This window comes from Hemitrygon akajei, chromosome 8, assembly GCF_048418815.1.
Source record: "Hemitrygon akajei chromosome 8, sHemAka1.3, whole genome shotgun sequence".
Classification (NCBI taxonomy): domain Eukaryota; kingdom Metazoa; phylum Chordata; class Chondrichthyes; order Myliobatiformes; family Dasyatidae; genus Hemitrygon; species Hemitrygon akajei.
Genome location: NC_133131.1, coordinates 154,191,609 through 154,213,194, shown reverse-complemented (window position 1 = coordinate 154,213,194; position 21,586 = coordinate 154,191,609). Strand labels below are relative to the sequence as shown.

Sequence of the window (21,586 nt, the reverse complement as noted above, 5' to 3'; positions counted from 1 at the left end):
TGGGGAGGAAGCATTAAGAAGAGGGACGCCTCACGTCTTAATAAGCTGGTAAGGAAGGCGGGCTCTGTCGTGGGCAAAGTACTGGAGAGTTTAACATCGGTAGCTGAGCGAAGGGCGCTGAGTAGGCTACGGTCAATTATGGAAAACTCTGAACATCCTCTACATAGCACCATCCAGAGACAGAGAAGCAGTTTCAGCGACAGGTTACTATCGATGCAATGCTCCTCAGACAGGATGAAGAGGTCAATACTCCCCAATGCCATTAGGCTTTACAATTCTACCGCCAGGACTTAAGAACTTTTTAAAAGCTATTATTAATGCTTTTTGAGATAGTGATTTAGATGCATATCATATTTTTTACTGAGTTAAGTATTGTATGTAATTAGTTTTGCTACAACAAGTGTATGGGACATTGGAAAAAAGTTGAATTTCCCCATGGGGATGAATAAAGTATCTATCTATCTATCATTTTGGAAATGTTATAAGAAGCAATGAGACCACTATCAAGGTCATTTTTAGCTTTCTTGGCAAATGATTTGAGTGTGCAATGCTTTTCAAATGCTTCTTTCATCTTCTGGAAGAGAGTAATACCATAAGTAGCCTTTTCAGGGTATCTTTTATGGAAGTGTTTCTGAAATCTTGATGGTTTCATGGCTTCACTAGACAGTACAGTATTACAAATAAGACACATGGGGCATCGCTGATCTGACAGGAATGGAATAAAACCATACTCCAGGTATACAACATTGTATCAACATACTTTCTGTAGTTTCTGTCAGCAGGATTGGAATTCAAGGCTTCGCCGTCTTCAGACTCAGAGATCGCACCATACGCATTTATCCATTATTAACGGGGCTAAATTGAAATTAAAAAATTAACACAAACTGGGAATGCCTATTAGATGTTAGTCAGGCTTGTGCCTCTAGTTCAGGTGCTGCTTATCGTTCTACCCCCTCATCAACAACCATGAACACCCTGATGACTTCTATTTCCACTTGCACCCCCCTAGGACACGTAACTGCCCCCATTGGGAATCACTGATTTAACCCTTCCCTCCTGCACACCTTCCAGTTTTCTTACATCCATGTGTCTCTCTGAGAGCCTTTTAAATCTGCCTATTGTATCAGTCTCTATCACTAACCACAGCAGTGAGTTACAAGGAACCCACCACTCTTGGTGTAAAAAAAAACTACCTCAAACATCTCCCATAAACTATCCTTCACACACTTGAAGCTGACGTCCTCTGGTATTGGTCATTACTGCCTTGGGGAAAAGGGTGCTGGCTGTCCATTCTATCAAATCTTATACACCTCCATTAAGTCACTTCCGATCCTCCGTCAGTCCTAAGAGAAAGGACCGAGCTCATGCAACCTTTTCTCATAAGACGTGTTCTCTAATCCAGGCATTATACTTCCTTCCACTTTTCCTCATGGAGTCAGAGAGTCACAGGGCAATGCAGGAGAGAAACATGCCCTTCAGCCTACCACGTCAATATCAACCATCCCTGTTAACCCCATGCACTAGCACTTGGTCTGGAGCCTATTGTGCCTAGGCGATCCAACTGCTCATTGAGATGCGTCTTAAATACTGTGATAGTACTTGCTCTTTCTACCTTCTCAGGCAGTTTGGTTCTGTAATGACCCCCATTCCATCTTCCTGTATGCTCAGTCTTTGCTGCATTTACTCTATGCATACAGTAGGTGCCATTGAGATGTACCTTCATTCCATCTGAACTGCAGCTTCTCTATTGTAATGGATAGAGCTCCTCAGCATGTCTCAAAAATGTCTCCAGTCTGCAGAATTCTCCACAACAGAAGGTCAAGTTCTGGTGGGATTCTTTAGGACTGTACAGTATTGAAATAGATCTTCAGTTATAATCATTTCGAATGCAGAGCAGACTTGAGGGCCCAGCGGCCAACTCCTGCTCCTATTGTACGTTCCTCAATATGTGAAATTTAGGGACATCAGGGAAAGAAAAGAAACAAGACAGGAATTCCAGCAATACACAAAATGGAGGAACTCAGCAGGTCAGGGAGGTCACACCCATGGATGAAAATGGATATTTCAGGTCAAGATCCTTCATCTGGCCTAAAAGATAGAGGAGAGATAGCCAGTATATTAAAGAAAGGTGGGGAAGGGGTGGAGAAAGAGCTGACAGGTAATAGGTGAATCAATTGACAGGGAAGGCAAGGAAAAATCAGATAGGGGAAGGAAGAGTAGGAATGGCACTAGAAGCTGGGAGGTGGTAGGCAGAAGCAACAGAGGGCTAAAGCATTTTGTGCATTGATCCAGGTTCCAGCATCCACAGTCTCTTGGGTCGCCAGCAATCTGTTCCTCAGGATCTCTGGCCAAATTGCCTGGCAACCATTTCACAGAATTAAATGGACTGTTGAGAGCCTGAGCTGGAGTACAGCTCAGTTTCCTCCCAATTCCAATGTACCTAGCTTATTAGCTACTAATGATTGATGTACTAAATAATAACCTTAGTATTTATTAGATCAAAGCAAATCTAGAGTAGGTATCAGGTCCAAAGAATTTTGAATAATTATCCTAAAATCCACTTGTTTATAGCAAAAAACTTAATACAACTTAGTGGGCGCAACTTGGTTTCTTTGTCCCAAAGGAGTCCCAAGGAAAACTTATAAATTCTTTGCAGACTGTTGGGAGAACATTGTTGAAAGAAGCACTGAACTTTCGAAGTACATAGACGTGGTGGAGCAGAAACAAGCCACTGCGATAGAACAATCAATCCTCGAGCTAGGACAAAAAATATTGTACATTCATGGCACCCAAGCATGGGCAACTAAACTTGGATTTGGGCCAAAGACAAATATACAAACTCACACTGTCAGGGGCATTTGGAGATGGTGGGCGATACAACAGACTCCACCTCCATCAAGATAACATTTTTAGATGTGAAAGCACACAGGACGTCAGATACCCAGTATGTAGGGATTTAACATCACCAGACAGCTGGTTGACAAGACAAAGTATCAGGCAATAATATCACAAGGAAGGCATTATACAGGGATATAGGAGGTGGAAGGCACTCATTTCCTCCACTAGCCGGCAGGTCACCCTTGGGCAGGGTGTAGCAGCTGCTTAGCCCGTGATCGGGGTCACGTTCAGCCATGGGAGCAGGTGTTGGATGATCGTATGAGCAGCTGATGCATATCACAAGTCCTGGTTATGAAACCACTAATGCCAGGCAAACGGTCTTTGAAGAGTATTGATAATGGTTGGAGTCAGCTGTCTTGTAAAAGACACTGATCAGAAGAAGGCAATGGCAAACCACTTGTGTAGAAAAATTTGCCAAGAACAATCACGGTCATGGAAGGACCGTGATCACCCATGTCATATGACCTGGCGCATAACGAATGAATGAATCTTACAAGGCTGAAGCAGCTTCCTGATGGTCCACCTAATCTGAGTGTACTGGTCAAGGAAGAAAACATCTACTGTCACATCATAGATACATTACCAAAGACTAATGGCGACTTTATCTTTATCAAATTATGATACACCAAAACACAGGGCTTTTCAAACACAAAGATAACATTTTAACCAGAGCACAGAGAGGCAAAAAACATCAAATTTCAATTTATAGGACAGATTCTCTCCTTACTGTCTATAAACAAGAGTGGTTCCCCAAATCATCTATAAGCCTGTTCCTCCAGCTGACAGACTTTCACTTCGGAAGGAAATGATTGTCAGTGTGTTTCTATAAAGGCTGGTTAAAGTTGAACATCTACACCATAACATCAACACATCACACCCAGGCTGCATGAGCAGACAGGAATATTTGTTCGGTATAAAGCTGACTGAGAATAATGATGAAAGTACTCTGGATCTGATACACTTCAACGTGGAGCATGTTTCCCGAGTCAACCTGCAATGCACCTGACATGGTAGCTCTTTCTTCCTGACTGAACAGAAGAAAGCCACAGTGGCCGGTTCTCTGACACTGAGTCTGCCTCTGTGACTCTGACGGAAAAGGGATGAAGAGGCACACTATGATAATAGGGGAATCAAAGTTAGGGGAACAGAGAGGAGGTTCTGTGGGCGATGATGAGATCTCCGGATGGACACCAGGGTCCAGGATATCTCAGATCGAGTCCTCAGCATTCTTAAGTGGGAACAGCCAGATTTCGTGGTCCATGTACAACGTTTGTAGGTAACAATGACATGGTTAGGATGAGTGATAAGTTTCTGCCTAGGGAGTTCAGGGAGTTGGGTGCTAACTTAAAGGGCAGGACCTCCAGGGTTGTGATCTCAGGAATGCTGGCCGTCCCACGTGCTAGTGACACTTGAACTAGGAAGATAATACAGTTTAATTTGTGGCAAAGGGTTTGTTGAGGGAGGAAGGGCATAAGATTTTTGGATCATTGGTCTCTCTTCCAGGGAAGGTTGGACCTGTACGTAAGTGATGGTTTGCACCTGAACTGGAGGGGAATGAATATCCAAGCAGGAAGATTCATTAATGCTGCATGGTGGGGTTTAAACTAGAGTTGCAGGGATTTGGGAACTAGAATGCCAGAACAGTTAGTCAAAAGGTTGTGGAGGTAGATGTTCATAAGACCTCAAAGTTAGGAATCAAAAGGTTGAGCATGGTGCGACAACATTGAAAAGAGTGAATACAGGACTGAAGGTGATGTATCTGAATGCCTGCAGTGTATGGAACAAGGTGGATGAGTTTGCAGCACAGTTCCAGATCGGCAGGTATGATGTTGTAGGCATCACGGAATCATGGCTGAAAGATTATAGCTGGGAGCTTAATGTCCAAGGGTACACATTGTGTCAAAAGGATAGGCAGAAAGGCAGAGGAGTGGTGTTGCTCTGTTGGTAAAAAAAATAAAATCAGATCATTAGAAAGAGGTGACGTAGGGTCGGAAGGTGTTGAATCAATGTGGATAGAGCTAAGGAACTACAAGGGTAAAAAGAACCTGTTAGGAGTTGTATACAAAATCCGAAACAGTAGTAAGGATGTGGCCTATAAATTACAACAGGAGATTGAAAATGCAATTTAACATCGTTATGGGGGATTTCAATATGCAGGTAGATTGGGAAAATCAAGTTGGTGCTGGATTATAAAAGGGGGAATTTCTAAACTGCCTATGAAATGGCTTTTTAGAGTGGCTCGTGGTTGAGCCCATCGGAGGATCAGCTACTTTAGATTGAGTGTTGTGCAATGAAACAGAATTGATTAGAGAGTTTAAGGTAAAAAAAATTAAGGGAAAAGTGACCATACTAAGCTTGAATTCACCCTGAAATCTGATAAGGAGAAGCTAAAGTCAGATGTATCAGTACAGCTGAAACATTATGATCCAGTCCAAACTAAAGAATTAATCTGCAAATTTGCTAATCTGTATGACTCAGGTGCACAGTTAATACACAATTGTTAATGAAAGTCATCTTTTAATCATTAAGGTTATCAATGGGCAGTTCAAGGGAAAGAGGCATGAGCACGGAGTTGGGCAGAATTCATTGGAAAAGAACACTGGCAGGGATGACAGCAAAGCAGCAATGGCTGGAATTTCTGGAAGCAACTTGGAAGGCACAGGATATATACGTCCCAAAGGGGAAGAAGTATTCTAAAGGAAAGATGACACAACCATGGCTCACAAGATATGTTAAAGCCAAAATAAAAGCCAAATAGAGGATATATAATAGAGCAAAGATTAGTGGAAAGTTAATGGATTGAGAAGCTTTTAAAAACCAACAGAAAGCATCTAAAAGGATCATTAAGAAGGTAAAGATGGAATACAAAAGTAAGCTAACCAATAATATAAGAGAGGATAACATAAGTTTCTTCAGATCCATAAAGTTTAATAGAGAGGCTATTATAATTGGACTGCTGGAAAATGATACTGGAGGGGTAGTAATGGGGACAATAAAATAGTAGAAGAAAATGAATAAGTATTTTGCATCAGTCTTCACTGTGGAAGACACTAGCAGTATCGTTGAAGTTCCAGGTGTCGGGGGCACGAAGTTATTGAAGTTACCATAACTAGATTCTTGGGAAACTGACAGGTCTGAAGACAGGTAGGTCACCTGGACCAGATGGAGTATACCCCTGGATTCTAAAAGAGGTGGCTGAAGAGATTGTAGAGGCATCAATAATGATCTTTCAAGAATCACTAGATTCAGGAATGGGTCTGGAAGACTGGAGAATTGCAAATGTCACTCCACTCTTGAAGAAAGGGGAGAGGCAGAAGAAAGGAAACTATATGCCAGTTAGTCTGACCTGAGTGGAAGATTTGGAGTTGATTATTAAGGATGAAATCTCAGGGTAATTGGAGGCACAAGATAATATAGGTCGTAGTCAGCATGCTTTCCTTAAGGAAAATTCTTACCTGACAAATCTGATGGAATTCTTTGAAGAAATAACAAGCAGGATAGACAAAAGAGAATCAGTTGATGTTGTGTATTTGGATTTTCAGAAGGCCTTTGACAAGATGCCACACATGAGGTTGCTTAACAAGTTCCTGGTATTACAGGAAAGATTCAAGCATGGATAAAACTGTGGTTGATTGGCAGGAGGAAAAGAGTGGGAATAAAGGGAGCCTTTTCTTAGTGGCAGACCGTGACTAGTGGTATTCCACAGGTGTCTGTGTTGAGACTGATTCTCTTTATGTTAGATGTCAATGATTTGGATAATAGAATTAATGGCTTTGTTGCAAAGTTTGCAGATGATATGAAGACAGCTGGAGAGCAGGTAGTTTTGAGCAAGTAAAGAGGCTACAGAAGGACTTAGATTAGAAGAATGGACAAAAAAATGGAATATGGAATACAGTGTCAGGAAGCATACGGTCATGCACTTTGGTAGAAGAAATGAAAGGGTTGACCATTTCCTAAATGGAGAAAAAATACAAAAAACTGAGACGCAAAGGGAATTGGAAGTTCTTGTGCAGGATTCTCTAAAGATTAATTTGTAGGTTGAGTCTGTGGTGAGGAAGGCAAATGCAATATTAGCATTCATTTCAAGAGGATTAGAATATAAGTAAGGATGTAATGTTGAAACTTTATAAAACACTGCTGAGGCCTCACTTGGAGAATTGTGAGCTGGTTTGGGCCCCTTATATTAGAAAGGATGTGCTGAAATTGGAGAGGCTTCTAACGCAGTTCACAAAAATGATTCTAGGATTGAATGGCTTGTCATATGAAGAGCGTATGATGGCTCTGGGCCTGTATTCACTGGAATTCAGAAGAATGAGGGGTGACCTCTTTGAAACCTATTGGATGGTGAAAGGCCCTGATAGAGTGGATGTGGAAAGGATGTTTCCATTGGTGGGAGAGTCTAAGACCAGAGGACCCAACCTCAGAAAAGAGGGGTGTCCTTTTAGAATGGAGATGAAGAGGCATTTCTTTAGCCAGAGGATGGTGAATCTGTGGAATTCTTTGCCACAGGCTGCTGTGCAGGCAAAGTCTTTATGATATTCATAGCAGAGGTTGATAGATTCTTGTTCGCTCAGGGCAAGAAAGGATAGGGGGAGAAGGCAGAAGACAGGCTGAGAGGAAAAATGGATCAGCCACGATGAAATGGCAGAGCAGACTTTATGGGCCAAAAGGCCTAATTCTGCTCCTATATCTTAGGTCTTACAAGTATTAAAAACTAACTGAAGCTGGAGACAACATGCACCAGAAAGATGATGTGATAAAAGAAAGATGTTGAATGGGAAAGGAATGTTGAAGAGAGGACATAATAGAGATTAGCAGATAACATATTATAAATAAAAATGGGAAATAGGAAAGTTTGTTCAGGATAGTCTTCCAAAGTAAGTTAAAGTCAAATTTATTGTCAAAACATGTACTGTATATGTTATCATATACTAAATGAGATTTATTCTCTTGCAGGCATTTATAGACAAATAAAAATACAACAGAATTTATGAAAAACTATACATTACCAATGTATAGTTGAGAAATAACCAATGTGCAAAAGAAGACAAATTGTGCAAATAAAAAGTAGATAATACTGAGAACATGAGAAGTGAACTTAAGCGTTGTAGATTCACTGAATGTAGGCAAGTCCTTGTAGGTTGTGGGATCAGTTCAGAATTGTAGTGACTGAGAGTATCCATAGCAACCTGGTCTACTACGAACAAGGTGGCAGGCAGAATTAGATTTAGTAATTGGTGAAACGTAGAACAGTACTGCACAGTACAGGCTGTTCAGCATGTGACGTTGTGCCCACTGATATAAACCTCCTACACAATCTGTAACCCTACATTTTCCTTACATCCATGTACCTCAGTAAGAGCTGTAAGCTATAAACAATATAGGTTTAACATAGGTGTCTTTACTGCTCTTATGCTCCAGAGATGAGTGTAGGCCGGGGAAATGGTGTCCCCCACAGCTCAGTTTCAGCAGAAGCCAGACTGCAGTGGGTCAAGTTTGCCTGAGAGGCTGGTCGTGTGCTATGACAAGCATCTCAAAGCAATTCATGTTGGTGATGCCTCAGTTACCGGGTAGTTGCCTTTTAAATGTCCCAGCCTCTAGATAAAAGTCTAGTTAAAAGCCTAGTGTTTGAATATTCATTTGACAGCAATCATAAAATTATTGACTTCAGCGAAGTGCTCGAAAGGTAGAAGTGTAAAAGATTTAAGATCTAGACACCATTAAGAACTTGTCATTTTACATGGGCAGCCTCCACCTGTGTGCAGTGAGACAGAGACTGCCCTGCAGTAAATTAGACCAATCTGCAAATGGGTGAAATCACAGTAGATCAGTGGGAGGCACAACATAATGCAGGAACAGTTTATACTCAGAATGATCAGATGTACTCCCTGCCAAGTGAAAACAGCAAGGAAACCGGTGAAATAAGGCACGGCATAAAACTAAAGAGAAAAAAAACGGATGAAAAGCAAACAGTAGACAGATCCTAGGAATTGTCATAGATACAGAGAGCAGCATATGATGATTAAACAGATGGTAGGTGCACAAAAAAGGAGAATGCAAGAAAGGTAATGGGCATAAGAACCGACGTGAAAATTGCTTACATTTATACTCACTGGCTGCTTTATCAGTACCTCCTTTAACTAATAAAGGACTAATTCTGCATGCTTTGAGCTGCTGCCATATGATCGGCTAATTAGATATTTGCATCAATGTACAGGTGTATCTAATGAAGTGGCCACAGAATGCATATTAGGAAAAAGAGGATGGTGTACAGGAACAACGTGACACTCTCAAAATGTAACTAAGTCAAACAGGAACTGAAGAGATGACAGACACATCTACTTGCAGCCAGGATTTATATCAGGGAAAGGTCGGAAACTGACTGTTTCAAGGAAGCCAATATAAATTCAGATTTTGCTGAAGTTAACTAAATAGCTCGACCGCAGTGAAGAAAATAATGCAACCAAAAGGGCAGTAAATTCTCAGAACTGATACGTCAAATCCCAGGATTTTAGAGGAACTATGATTTTCTTAAATTCTTGAGATTTGAAAACCAGTCCTTTAGATCAGTTTCTTGAGAAAGTGAAGATGGTACAATGAGTTTAACACCTGTTGAAGGCAGGTTTCTACAGTTCACAATTACAAACTGAGAGACCTTGAAATTTCTCAGACACATCCAAAGGCAGCATGAATTTGTGAAGATATCTGACAAACACAATTACATATTTTGAAGAAATTACTATGGAAGGGCACAGAGCAAACTTTACTTCAATATAGACATTTAAAAAATCTTTAATGAAGCTTGTTAACTAAGGCAGAACTTTACAGATCTAAAGATGATTCACTGGTCTAGTTAGGAATCTGGCTGTGTAGCAAAAGGCAGAAAGCAGACAGAATGGTCTGGGGGTTGGGGTGGGGGGAAACACAGATTCAACTCGGACTCTAAGACCATAAGCCACAGGAGCAGAATTAGGCCATCTGGCCCATCGAGTCTACTCTACCATTCAATCATGGCTGATCCTTTTCTCTTCTTCTCCTCAACCCTAGTTCTTGGCCTTCTCCCTGTAACCTTTGATGCCAGGTCCAATCAAGAACCTATCAATCTCTGCCTTAAATACACTCAATGACCTGGCCTCCACAGCTGCCTCAGGCAACAAATTCCACACATTCACCACCATATGGCTAAAGACTACCGAAACAAATGCAGAATCTTAGATCAGCAGATCCTGAGACACTGATGAAGGTTCTTTTTCCACAGATGCTGCCTGGCCTGCTGAGTGTTTCTCATATTTACTTATATATCAGATTTCCTTTATTGGCATGTTTTTATTTTTGGGATGAGGTTATGATTGTCCTGTAAGCATCTGTATTGGGGCTACAACTCTTAACATGACTTGCAAATGATTTAGTCGATGAGATAGAGAGCAAACTTTCCTATGTTCTCAATGTCACTAGGGTATTGTAAAGAATATAAACAGAAAGATGTAGTATTAAATTAAGTGAACTAGCAAAACTCTAGCAAATGCTTATGCTGAAGATTTGTAGTTTTTCTATTCACAGGATGGAAAATGAAGAGGAAATTTGATAGAGATGAAGAGATCATGAGTGGTGTTGTAAGAAAGCAAAGCTCACTCATTATAATTGGATTACATACTACTACTACTACATCGACTCAGGCCTATGGGGCCAGAGTCCGGCACAATGACAGACTCTCCACTCCTCCCTCTCCCTCATCAGTGTGTTCAGCTCATCTACGTTAGCCGCGCCACTATCTTCTAGGAGCGTGTTGACCAATTAAATTGGATCTCTTTATTACTAACTGCCAACAGGACATCAACAGTCTGGACTTCACCACACCTTGTTCCAATTCCATCCTCACTCCTTCCGAACACTCATAGTTCCCACACTCTGCACTTTTCGTTTCTACCTCCTACCGCAGATCCACAAACCTGCCTGTCCAGGTAGACCCATTGTCTCAGCTTGCTCCTGCCCCACCGAACTCATTTCTGCATACCTTGACACTGTTTTATCCCCCCTTGTTCAATCCCTTCCCACCTATGTTTGTGACACTTCTCACACTTTTCAATGATTTTAAGTTCCCTGGCCCCGACCGCCTTATTTTCACCATGGACGTCCAGTCCCTATATACCTCCATCCCCCACCAGGAAGGTCTCAAAGCTCTCTGCTTCTTTTTGGATTCCAGACCTAACCAGTTCCTCTCTACCACCACTCTCCTCCGTCTAGCCTTAGTCTCAATAATTTCTCCTCCCACTTCCTCCAAACCAAAGGTGTAGCCATGGGCACCCGCATGGGTCCCAGCTATGCCTATCTTTTTGTTGGCTTTGTGGAACAGTCCATGTTCCAAGCCTATAAGAGTATCCATCCCCCTCTTTTCCTTCGCTACATCAACGACTATATTGGCGCTGCCTCCTGCATGCATGCTGAGCTCGTTGACTTCATTAACTTTGCCTCCAACTTTCACCCTGCCCTCAAATTTACTTGGTCCATTTCCGACACCTCCCTCCCATTTCTTGATCTTTCTGCCTCCATCTCGGGAAATGGCTTATCTATTGATATCTACTATAAGCCTACTGACTCTCACAGCTACCTGGACTATTCCTCTTCCCATCCTGCCTCTAGCAAAAATGCCATCCCCTTCTTGCAATTCCTCCACCTCCGCCGCATCTGCTCTCAGGATGAGGCTTTTCATTCCAGGATGAAGGAGATGTCTTCCTTTTTTAAACAAAAGGGCTTCCCTTCCTCCACCATCAACTCTGCTCTCAAACGCATCTCTCCCATTTCATGCACATCTGCACTCACCCCAACTGCCCTCCACCCCACTCAGGATAGGGTTCCCCTTGTCCTAACCTACCACCCCACCAGCCTCCGGGTCCAACATATAATTCTGCGTAACTTCTGCCACCTCCAACGAGATCCCACTACCAAGCACATCTTTCCCTCCTCCCCCTTCTGCTTTCCACAGGGATCGCTCCCTACGCGACTCACTTGTCCACTCGTCCCCCCCCATCCCTTCCCACCGATCTCCCTCCTGGCACTTATCCTTGTAAGCAGAACAAGTGCTACACCTGCCCTTACACTTCCGCCCTCATCACCATTCAGGCCCCCAGACAGTCCTTCCAGGTGAGGCGACACTTCACCTATGAGTCGGCCGGTGTGGTATACTGCGTCAGGTGCTCCCGGTGTGGTCTTTTATATATTGGTGAGTCCCGACGCAGACTGGGAGACCGTTTCGCTGAACACCTACGCACTGTCCGCCAGAGAAAGCAGGATCTCCCAGTGGCCACACATTTTAATTCCACGTCTCATTCCCATTCTGATATGTCTATCCATGGTCTCCTCTACTGCCAAGATGAAGCCACACTCAGGTTGGAGGAACAACACCTTATATACCGGCTGGGTAGTCTCCAACCTGATGGCATGAACATTGACTTCTCTAACTTCCGTTAATGCCCCTCCTCCCCTTCTTACCCCATCCCTGATTTATTTATTTCCCCCTCCCTTTTTTTCCATCTCTGCCCCTCTCACAATCACTCCTTGCCTGCTCTCCATCTCTCTCTGGTGCTCCCCTCCCCCTTTCTTTCTCCCTAGGCCTCCCATCCCATGATCCTTTCCCTTCTCCAGCTCTGTATCCCGTTTGCCAATCACCTTTCCAGCTCTTAGTTTCACCCCTCCCCTCTGGTCTTCTCCTATCATTTCGGATTTCCCCCTCCCGCTCCTACTTTCTAATCTCTTACTATCTTTTCTTTCAGTTAGTCCTGACGAAGGGTCTTGGCCCAAAACGTCGACTCTACTTCTTCCTATAGATGCTGCCTGGCCTGCTACGTTCCAGAAGCATTTTGTGTGTAAGGCCAAAACGATGTAGATTATGAGGTCAAGAGTCCATCTTATCACATTAGGAGACCATTCAATAATGTTATAATGCCAGGACAGAAGCTGCTGTGATGAAGGTAGAATCAAACAAATCTCAGGAAGGAATTGAGGGCTAGTAACTGTGCAGGCTAAAGGAACGGGATAACAGAATGGGTGCTGCCACAGACTGGGCGAGATAATAGGCCTCATTCTGTACTATTACAATTCAATATTTCTGATTCAAAATAATTGAATGATTCAAAATCATCCAATTTGGATGAAAAATGGCTGAGATTACCTACTTTTTGAATTGATGACAAGCTTCAAGCAGGTGTGAGCATTAGGAAATAAAGGCTAAAATTAAAGATAGAACTCTACAGATGTAAGATACTGAATAGTTTAGGGAAGGAGCAGTAAAGTTGTATTAGTTCCAACAATAGACAAGAAACAGGAAAGGCTATGGACTTTATTTTCAACCAGACGTTGCAGACTTTATGAGAAATAATAAAAGGAAGCACTGGCCAGATTCTGAGAATGTCACAGCAGCCATTACTGTCTCCAACCCCAGATGGGTTCAGATGGATCAGTAATGTTGTCACTTCTTCATTTTTCAAAATGCTTGCGCGTGCCCAATGCAGACACCCCACATCCAACAAAGCCGTGACATCTCCCTAACATAAACTGCAAGAGAAAAATTATTCTGACTTTCAGAGGGCCCATTTGCAACACACGTTTTATATTTATGGTTCAGCATTCAAGAATAAAATCACAGCTAGTTCAACACCTCCATCCCAGGCAACTTGTCACTCCCAGCACCTTCACAGGGACGGTCTCCGGGAAACCACTGCTCCCTGACCATCAGATTTCAGTTTGAAGTAGGTGTTGCTCATTCAGATACCACAATCAGCAATCTAGTTACCAGAGATGAACTACATGACCTTATTGTCTGCTTACAATCATCTTCGAGTTCTGTCTTTAATTTTGCTCTAAGCACAACACATGCAGGGATTTCACTATTCTGTGCCACATCTACTCTCTTAATTTAAATCCATCTCTTCTACAAACAATGAAGTCACTGCTGTATTAATTGACTCAGCAATGCTACACTTCAATTTCCCATCTGTGGCACCAGCCTCTCGACTGTCTATTCCATTAAATGTCAATTTACCTGCGTGTGTTTAACTCTTGGCAATGGGGTTGGGTGGGTGGCTCTTTACATAGATTGTATACACAGACTAAAAGCAATATTCCTACCTGCAATGTCCACTACATCAGCCGTTGACAGGTTTCGACCATTGGCATCAACTTGGAAGGTCACAGCTGGTCCAACCATACTGGAAGATAATTAAAATTGATGACAGGCTTTAGAGTGAATTCCATACATGTTTGACAGGCAGATTCATTTCTCTATAGATTTTATAAAGTAGCAAGATAACGATTTTAAACAACTCAGAGCTGATCATGTTAAATCCAAGCCTTGCATTAATTCTGAGGAAACAGTAACATATTATCATTTTAGTATTATTTCAATTGCAAATATTTTATTATAATTTGTTCAGCCATGTATATGTCACCAGGAGATGGTTACATTAGTGTATGTGGGGGCATTATGTGCAGAGATTAGCTGCTACATTTCCTGCTGTACTGCAGCAGAGGAGAGCAAAAAGCTTTTGGACTGTAAAGTTGTTTGGAACTTCCTGCGGCCATCAAAGTAGCTATATAAATACAGTTCTATAAAAGCATAATATCTAGGAGCAACTGATAAATTCTTGACTATTGATGGATCCCTCAATCATCAGGCTCTTGAACCAGCATGGATAACTTCACTCACCTCAATAATGAACTGAATCCACAACCTATGGATTCACTTTCAAGTGAGTCACTTCCAACTCATGTTCTCAGTATTGCTCACTTATTTATTATTACCTGCCCACCATCTACGAGGCTCAGGTTATGAGTGTAATGGAATATTCGCCACTGGCCTGGACGAGTGCAGCTCCATCAGCACTCAAGAAGCTTGACACCATCCAGTACAAGGCAGCCAACTTGATTGGTACCCCTTCCACAAGCATCTAATCCCTCCACCATCGATGAACAGTTGCAGCAGTGTGTACTATCTACAAGATGCACTGCAACAACACACCAAAGTTCCTAAGGCAGTACCCTCCAGACCCACGACCACTACCATCTAGAAGGACGAGAACCGCAGATACCTGGAAACGCCACCACTTGGAAATCCCCCTCCAAGTCACTCACCATCCTGACTTGGGAAACATATTGCTGTTCCTTCATTGTCACCAGGTCAAAATCATGGAATTCCCTCCCTAACAGCACTGTGGGTGTACCTACACCTCAGGGACTACAGCGGTTCAAGAAGGCAGCTCATCACCACCTTCTCAAGGGCAACTAGTGATGGGCAATAAATGCTGGCTTAGCTGGTGACACCCACATCCCGTAAATGAATAAATTAAAAACAATTATATTTGCACAGTTTGTCTTCTTTTGCACGTTAGTTGCTTGTCAGTCTTTGTTTTTGTTTTTCCATTGATTCTATTTTATTTCTTTGTCCTATTGTGAATGCCTGCAAGAAAACATATCTAAAGATAGTATATAATCATATATATGTACTTTGATAATAACTTTACTTTGAATTTCCACTCAAACCTCATCACAAGCCCTACTGCCCCTAACCAGAGTAACCTAAAGTCCCATATCACATGGTTGACCTGGAGCGAGAGAATGCATGCTTTGTTACAGAGTTACGGAGTCAGAGAAAGTCATCGCAGGAGCAGATGGTTCTGCCCAAGTTGTCCATGCTGTCCTAGGGGGCTTCCTGAGTTAGTTCCATTTTCTTGCATTTGTCCCATATCCCCCTCAACCAACCCCATACTTGAACCTGTTCAAATGTCCTTTTAACTTTAGAATTGTATCCATCTCTACCACTTCCTCTACCAACTCAATCCATATACCCATACGTACTGCACAGAAAAACTTGACCCTTATGTTTCCTTTAAGTCTCATCTTGAACCTATGTCTTATAAGTTTTAAATTCCCTTGCTCCCTTATTATGATATTGTGACAATCCATCTGATCACAATTGTATATGCCTTACACTACCCCTGCTTCCTTCACTCCAGAGAAAACAGTGCCAATTCATCCAGCCTTTCCTCATGACTCAAAATTTCCAGTCCCAGCAACATCCTTTTCTGCATTCTCTCTAACTTAATCACATCTTTCCTAGAGCATGGAGTCAGATCTACATGTAATATTCCACATGTGATCTCACCAATGTATTGTATAACTGTAGCAAGAGCTCCAAGCTCTTGCACTCAACCCTCCATCTAATTAATTCAAGCATGACAAATGCCTTCTTCACCACCTTGTCCACCTGTATCACCACTTTTGGGGAAGTATGCACTTCTATGTTGGGTCTCTATTCTACAACACCCTCCAGAACCCATTTACTTACTGTGCAAGTCATTCTTGGTTTAAATTCCCAAAATGCATCACTTTGCACTTGCCTGAGTTATATTACATGGGACATCCCTTCGCCCACCTTCGCAGATAAGAGTCAAAGCCATAGAGCACCACAACACGGAAGCAGGACTTTTGGCCCATCTAGTCTGTGCTGAACTATTACTCTTCTTTGCCCCATCGACCTGCACCTGGACCATAGCCCTCTACACTCCCCTCATCTATGTTGCTATCCAAACCTCTCTTAAATGTTGACATTGGACCCACATCCACCACTACTTCTGGCAACCCATTCCACAATTTCACCATCCTCTGGTGAAAAGCTCCCCTTCATATTCCTTTAAATAGTCACCTTCCACCCTTAACCCATGACCTCTAGTTCTAGTCTCACCTAACCTCAGTTGACAAAGCCTGCTGACATTGACCCTATCTATAGCTCTCATAAATCTCCCCTCATTTTCCTATGCTCCTAGTCCTAAACTATTTAACTTCCCCTAAAATTCAGGTGCTACAGTGATAATCCAGATCGTGTTATAACCTGAGACCATTCTCTTCACTGTCCACCACACCGCCAATCTTGCTATCATCTGCAAGCTTAATGCTGCCTAGATTCTCAACAAATTGTTAATACTTATGAAAAACAACACAAGGGACACATAACTGACCTCTTGTTATTAACTCAAAAGAAGAACTTACTAAACTCAATGCAGCAGATGTTTGAAAGTGGTGCTTTTTTTTTTACATTCACTGAGACAGATCCAGGAAGCATATGTAGCCAAAGTCCTCAGGCCATTAAGGGGTGTCCAATTAATAAAACTCAGGTATTCAGATCCCAAGAACAAATGAAAAGGAAAAGCTGATTAAAGTCATCAATGTATGGAGTTAGTATTTGCAAATTTCTACAACAGCCCTGCACTTCACCGTTGCAGAACAGCCAGCTGCAAAGCTTGGGCACAGCTCCACAAATTACTGATTTATTTCTTTAAGCACTGAGAACAGAGCTGTACAAACTGCCAGCCCTGCCTAGCAAGAGTAAAGGTAAGACTGAAGACAAACAAAAACTAGGTTTCACGTGCAGGAAACCGCAGATAGGTTCAGCCAAGGACTGCAAAACGTCGACAGCGCTTCTCCCTATAGATACTGCCTGGCCTGCTGTGTTCCACCAGCATTTTGTGTGTGTTGTCGTTCGAATTTCCAGCATCTGCAGATTTCCTTGTGTTCACACTGAAGGCTCCAATGTTTTTATTTAATCTTCTTTAGATATATAGCACAGTAACAGACACTTCTGGCCCAATAAGGATGCACCACCCAATTACACCTATGTGACTAACCTATACATCTTTGTGTGTGGGAGGAAACCGGAGCACCCTGAGGAAACTGATGCAGTCACAGGGAGAACAGACAAACTCCTTACAGACAGCGGCAGAATTGAACCTATTTCCTTGGCATTGTGTTATGCTAATCACTATGCTACTTTACTTTCCACAAAATTTACCCACCATATTTGACCATTTCCCACTTACTCCTGTACACATTGTTTTCCCTCCTATCACCTTCCCTACTGTCTCCACCTTCATCCTTTCCTCTCCTGACCTAGCTGCATTTTGTCTTTTTGTCTGTGTTATGAATGTACCACAGCTCTGAGGGGCCGAAGGGTGCGGGACCAGCCCCCCTCCTTTGGGAGAATCGCAAGATCGCTATTAATTCAGGTCTTGGACCCAGGAAATGAGAGACAATGCAACGGATTTGACCATTGTTCTTAGAGACACCTGTGTGAATTGCAACTCTATAGTACGTGCCAACTATCAGGGACATGGACACCCTCGGGCAATGTGGGGTGGGGATTGTATCACCCTACCTTGATTGACATTTACAAATCTGCCAGTCATGATAAAAAGGAGACTGCAGGAGGCAGTACCCCAGCGACGCACCAGAAGGAGAGACCATCACTCATCGCTCCCGTGAGGACGGGAAGCTGTTCGGGAGCCATGTGTGATTCGGTTCCCCTAGCTTGGGGAATCGAGTGGCTGATAACCCCGAAAAAGACTTCGAAATGACAACGGGGAACCCACGTTCCCGATTCAACAAGTTGAGTCCAAAAGGCTGGCAAGTTTATTTTCTCTCTTCAACACGTGAGACCCCAGCGGTCCCTGAAAGGATAAAAGCCTGTAGGAACTTCAGAGACTTTGATATTTCCATCGGACAATAGTTTTACCCCTAGACAAACGATAGAGCTACTTCTTATTGTTGATTATTACTATACCCACGCTTTAGATTGAGTATTGATGACGTATGTTATCTGAATGTTTGTATTAACCTTACTTTTGTGCCCCTTTATAAATAAAAACGTTTTAAAAATAGTACCATCAGATTTCAGCGGACCTCTCTATCTTTGCTGGTAAGTGACCCAGTTACGGGGTTCATAACAGTCTGCCTCTGTCTCTGAACCACACCCCTCCCCTTCACCTCCCTGTACCTTCTACCCATCATCCTTCACACCCCTCCTCAGTCCACCAATCACCAACTGGCCCCTGCTTCACCATTGCCATTTCACTCTTTACACTGGCTATTTCCTCTCTCCTCCAATCTCAGCCCTGATACAGGGTTTTGATCCAAAACATTCACAGATGTTTCCCCCCTCACAAATGGTGCTCGACCTGCTGAGTTCCTGCAGCAGATTGCCTATTGCTCCAGATCCCAGCATCAGCAGCCTTATATCTACTAGACGACCGACTACATTTTGCGGACAAGCGATTTATTTTTTGTTTTTTACACAGTTTATTATTGCCACATGTACCAGAATCCAGTGAAAAGTTAGCCTTGCATTCTGTTTGTCCAAATCAAATCATGACACATTAGAATAAGGTAAAACAATAACAATACTACCAAAAAATGAAGTGCAGGTAAATGATAAAATGCAAGATCATAATGTGGTAGATTGTGAGGTCAGGAGTCCATCTTATCATACAAGAGGTCATTCAATAGTCTGAAAACAGTGGGGCAGAAGGTGTCTTTGTGCCTGGCGGTACGTGCATTTAGGCTTTTGTATCTTCTATCTGATGAGAGGGGGGAGAAGAGAGAATGTCCTGGGAGGGTGGGGTCTTTGATTACACCAAATGATTTACTGCAGTATAGACAGAGTCCATAGAGGGGAGGCTGCTTTCTGTGACATACTAAGCTGTGTCCATGACTCATGGGCTCTGCTGTAACACAATGAAAGGAGGAAAGCACAACAATTAAGTTGTCATTTCAGTGAGTATGGCGTGAGGAGTGCCTGAAACACAGAGTGGTTACACTAGAGAAAGAGGCCATTCAGTGGCACAGGCTCACAGAGCTGCTGCCCGACAGCTCCGACAACCCGTGTTCAATCCTGACCATGGGTACGGTCGGTGTCAAGTATGCTCATTCTCCCTGTGAATGGCATGGGTTTCCTGTGTGCACTGCATTTGCCCCTCTCAAACCAAAGCCATACGGGTTAGTAGATTAATTGGCCAATGTCTGTTACCCCTTACGTGCAGGTATGTGGTAGAACCTGGTGCACTTACCCCTTGTGTGCAGGTACATGTTATAATCTGGGGCAGTAACCCCTTGTGTGCAGGTACGTGTTAGAATCTGGGGTCAGTTGAGGAGAATTTGAGAGAATAAAAAAAAGGATTAATAAAGGGTTAATGTAACTACCATTAGATGAAGATGAGACTCTTAATGACCTCCCCAACATCAACAGTAATGGATATCAATTCATACAGGGGAGGGGGGGGGGGTGATTGATAAGTTTGTGGCCCAAGGTAGAAGGAGATGAGTTATTAACTTCAAACTTTTTGCATTTTCACTCAGAGTTGAACTGCATGTGCATGTAACGAGAGATGTATAACTCATCTCCATCTACCTTAGGCCACAAACTTATCAACCACCCATGCTGTGGACCACTTGGGGAGGTCCAAGATGCTCTCATTACATGCATGTGCATTTCAACTCTTTGAGTGATAATGCAGAAAGCTTGAAATTAATAACTCATTTCCTTCTACCTTAGGCCACAAGCTTATCAATCATCCCTCATAATACTATAAAAGGATAAAGTCTGACCATTCAGCCCATCAAGTCTGTTCCACCATTCAGTCATGATTTTTTTATTAACCCCACTCTCCTGGCTTCTCCCTGTAACCATTAACCCCACAAGTGCGTGCTGACAACGTCCCAGGCGCAAGCTTCCTCCACAACAGGCCACACCTCTAGCCATCCTTCAGTAACTATCTAAAAGACTATATGGGGGAAAAAAACAGGTGTGCATTGCCCACAAACAAAGCAATTAATGTAATCCAGTTATCCAAAACTGATCCATTTTGGGATGGCACATACCAAGTAAACAATAGTGCCCTCTGGAGAGTTGATGAAGGCAGACAGGTAAAAGTCCACGTGGTGAAAAAAGCAAATGGTTTGCTGCCCTTCATTAGCCATGGTATAGAATACACACCCAGTGGTCACTTTATTAGGTGCAACTGTACACCTGTTCATTAATGCAAATATCTATTCAGCCAATTATGTGGCAGCAACTCAATGCATAAATACATGCAGACATGGTCAAGAGGTTCATTTGCTGTTCAGACCAAACATCAGAATGGGGAGGAAATGTGATCTAAATGACTTTGACTATGGAATGATTGTTGGTGCCAGATAGGGTGCTTTGAGTATCTCAAAAATTGCTGATGTCCTGGGATTCTCATGCACAATGGTTTATAGAGTTTACAGAGAATAACAAAAGTAATATATAGTGAGCAGTTCAGTGGGTCAAAATACCCCATTAATGATAGAGGTCAGAGGAGAATAACCAGACTGATTCACTCTGACAGGACAGCAACAATAACTCAAATAACTATGTGTTACAACAATGGCATGTAAAAGAGTATCTCTGAACACACAACACATCCAACCTTGAAATGGATGGGCTCTTTCAGCAGAGGACCATAAATATACAATCAGCTACAGATATACCTCATCAGAGTGTAAGCCAGAATGTTACTTCACAACTTTTAAAAACACTGATTTGGTTAAATACGGAGCTCTGTGTGCAGTTCTGGTTGCTATACTCGAGGAAAGATGGAGAGCATGTAGAGGAGATTCACTATGACATTCCCTGGACTGGAACATTGCAGTAATATAGGGCAGTTTGGATAGGCTGGGTTTAACCTCCCTGGATTGAAGGAAGCTGTGCAATGGGCTGATACAAGTACACAGTGTTATAAAGGGGGGTGTGTAAAATAGATAGAAACAGAATAATTTTTCTCATGGTGGAGATGTCTAAGTGGGAACAGATTTAAGATGGGAGATAGATGGCTAATAAGGGATC

At 42.6% G+C, this 21,586-nt stretch overlaps 1 protein-coding gene across 2 annotated transcripts in view; it reads right to left on the bottom strand.

Annotated features, from left to right (window-relative positions):
* Nucleotides 1-21,586, bottom strand: part of ptprn2 (protein tyrosine phosphatase receptor type N2) — a 1,022,449-nt gene that overhangs the window by 518,472 nt on the left and 482,391 nt on the right. For both annotated transcript variants that reach the window (XM_073054872.1, XM_073054874.1), the window contains one exon: nucleotides 14,023-14,102. In XM_073054872.1, the coding sequence (XP_072910973.1) occupies nucleotides 14,023-14,102 (80 nt within the window). The remainder of the gene's footprint in view (nucleotides 1-14,022; nucleotides 14,103-21,586) is intronic.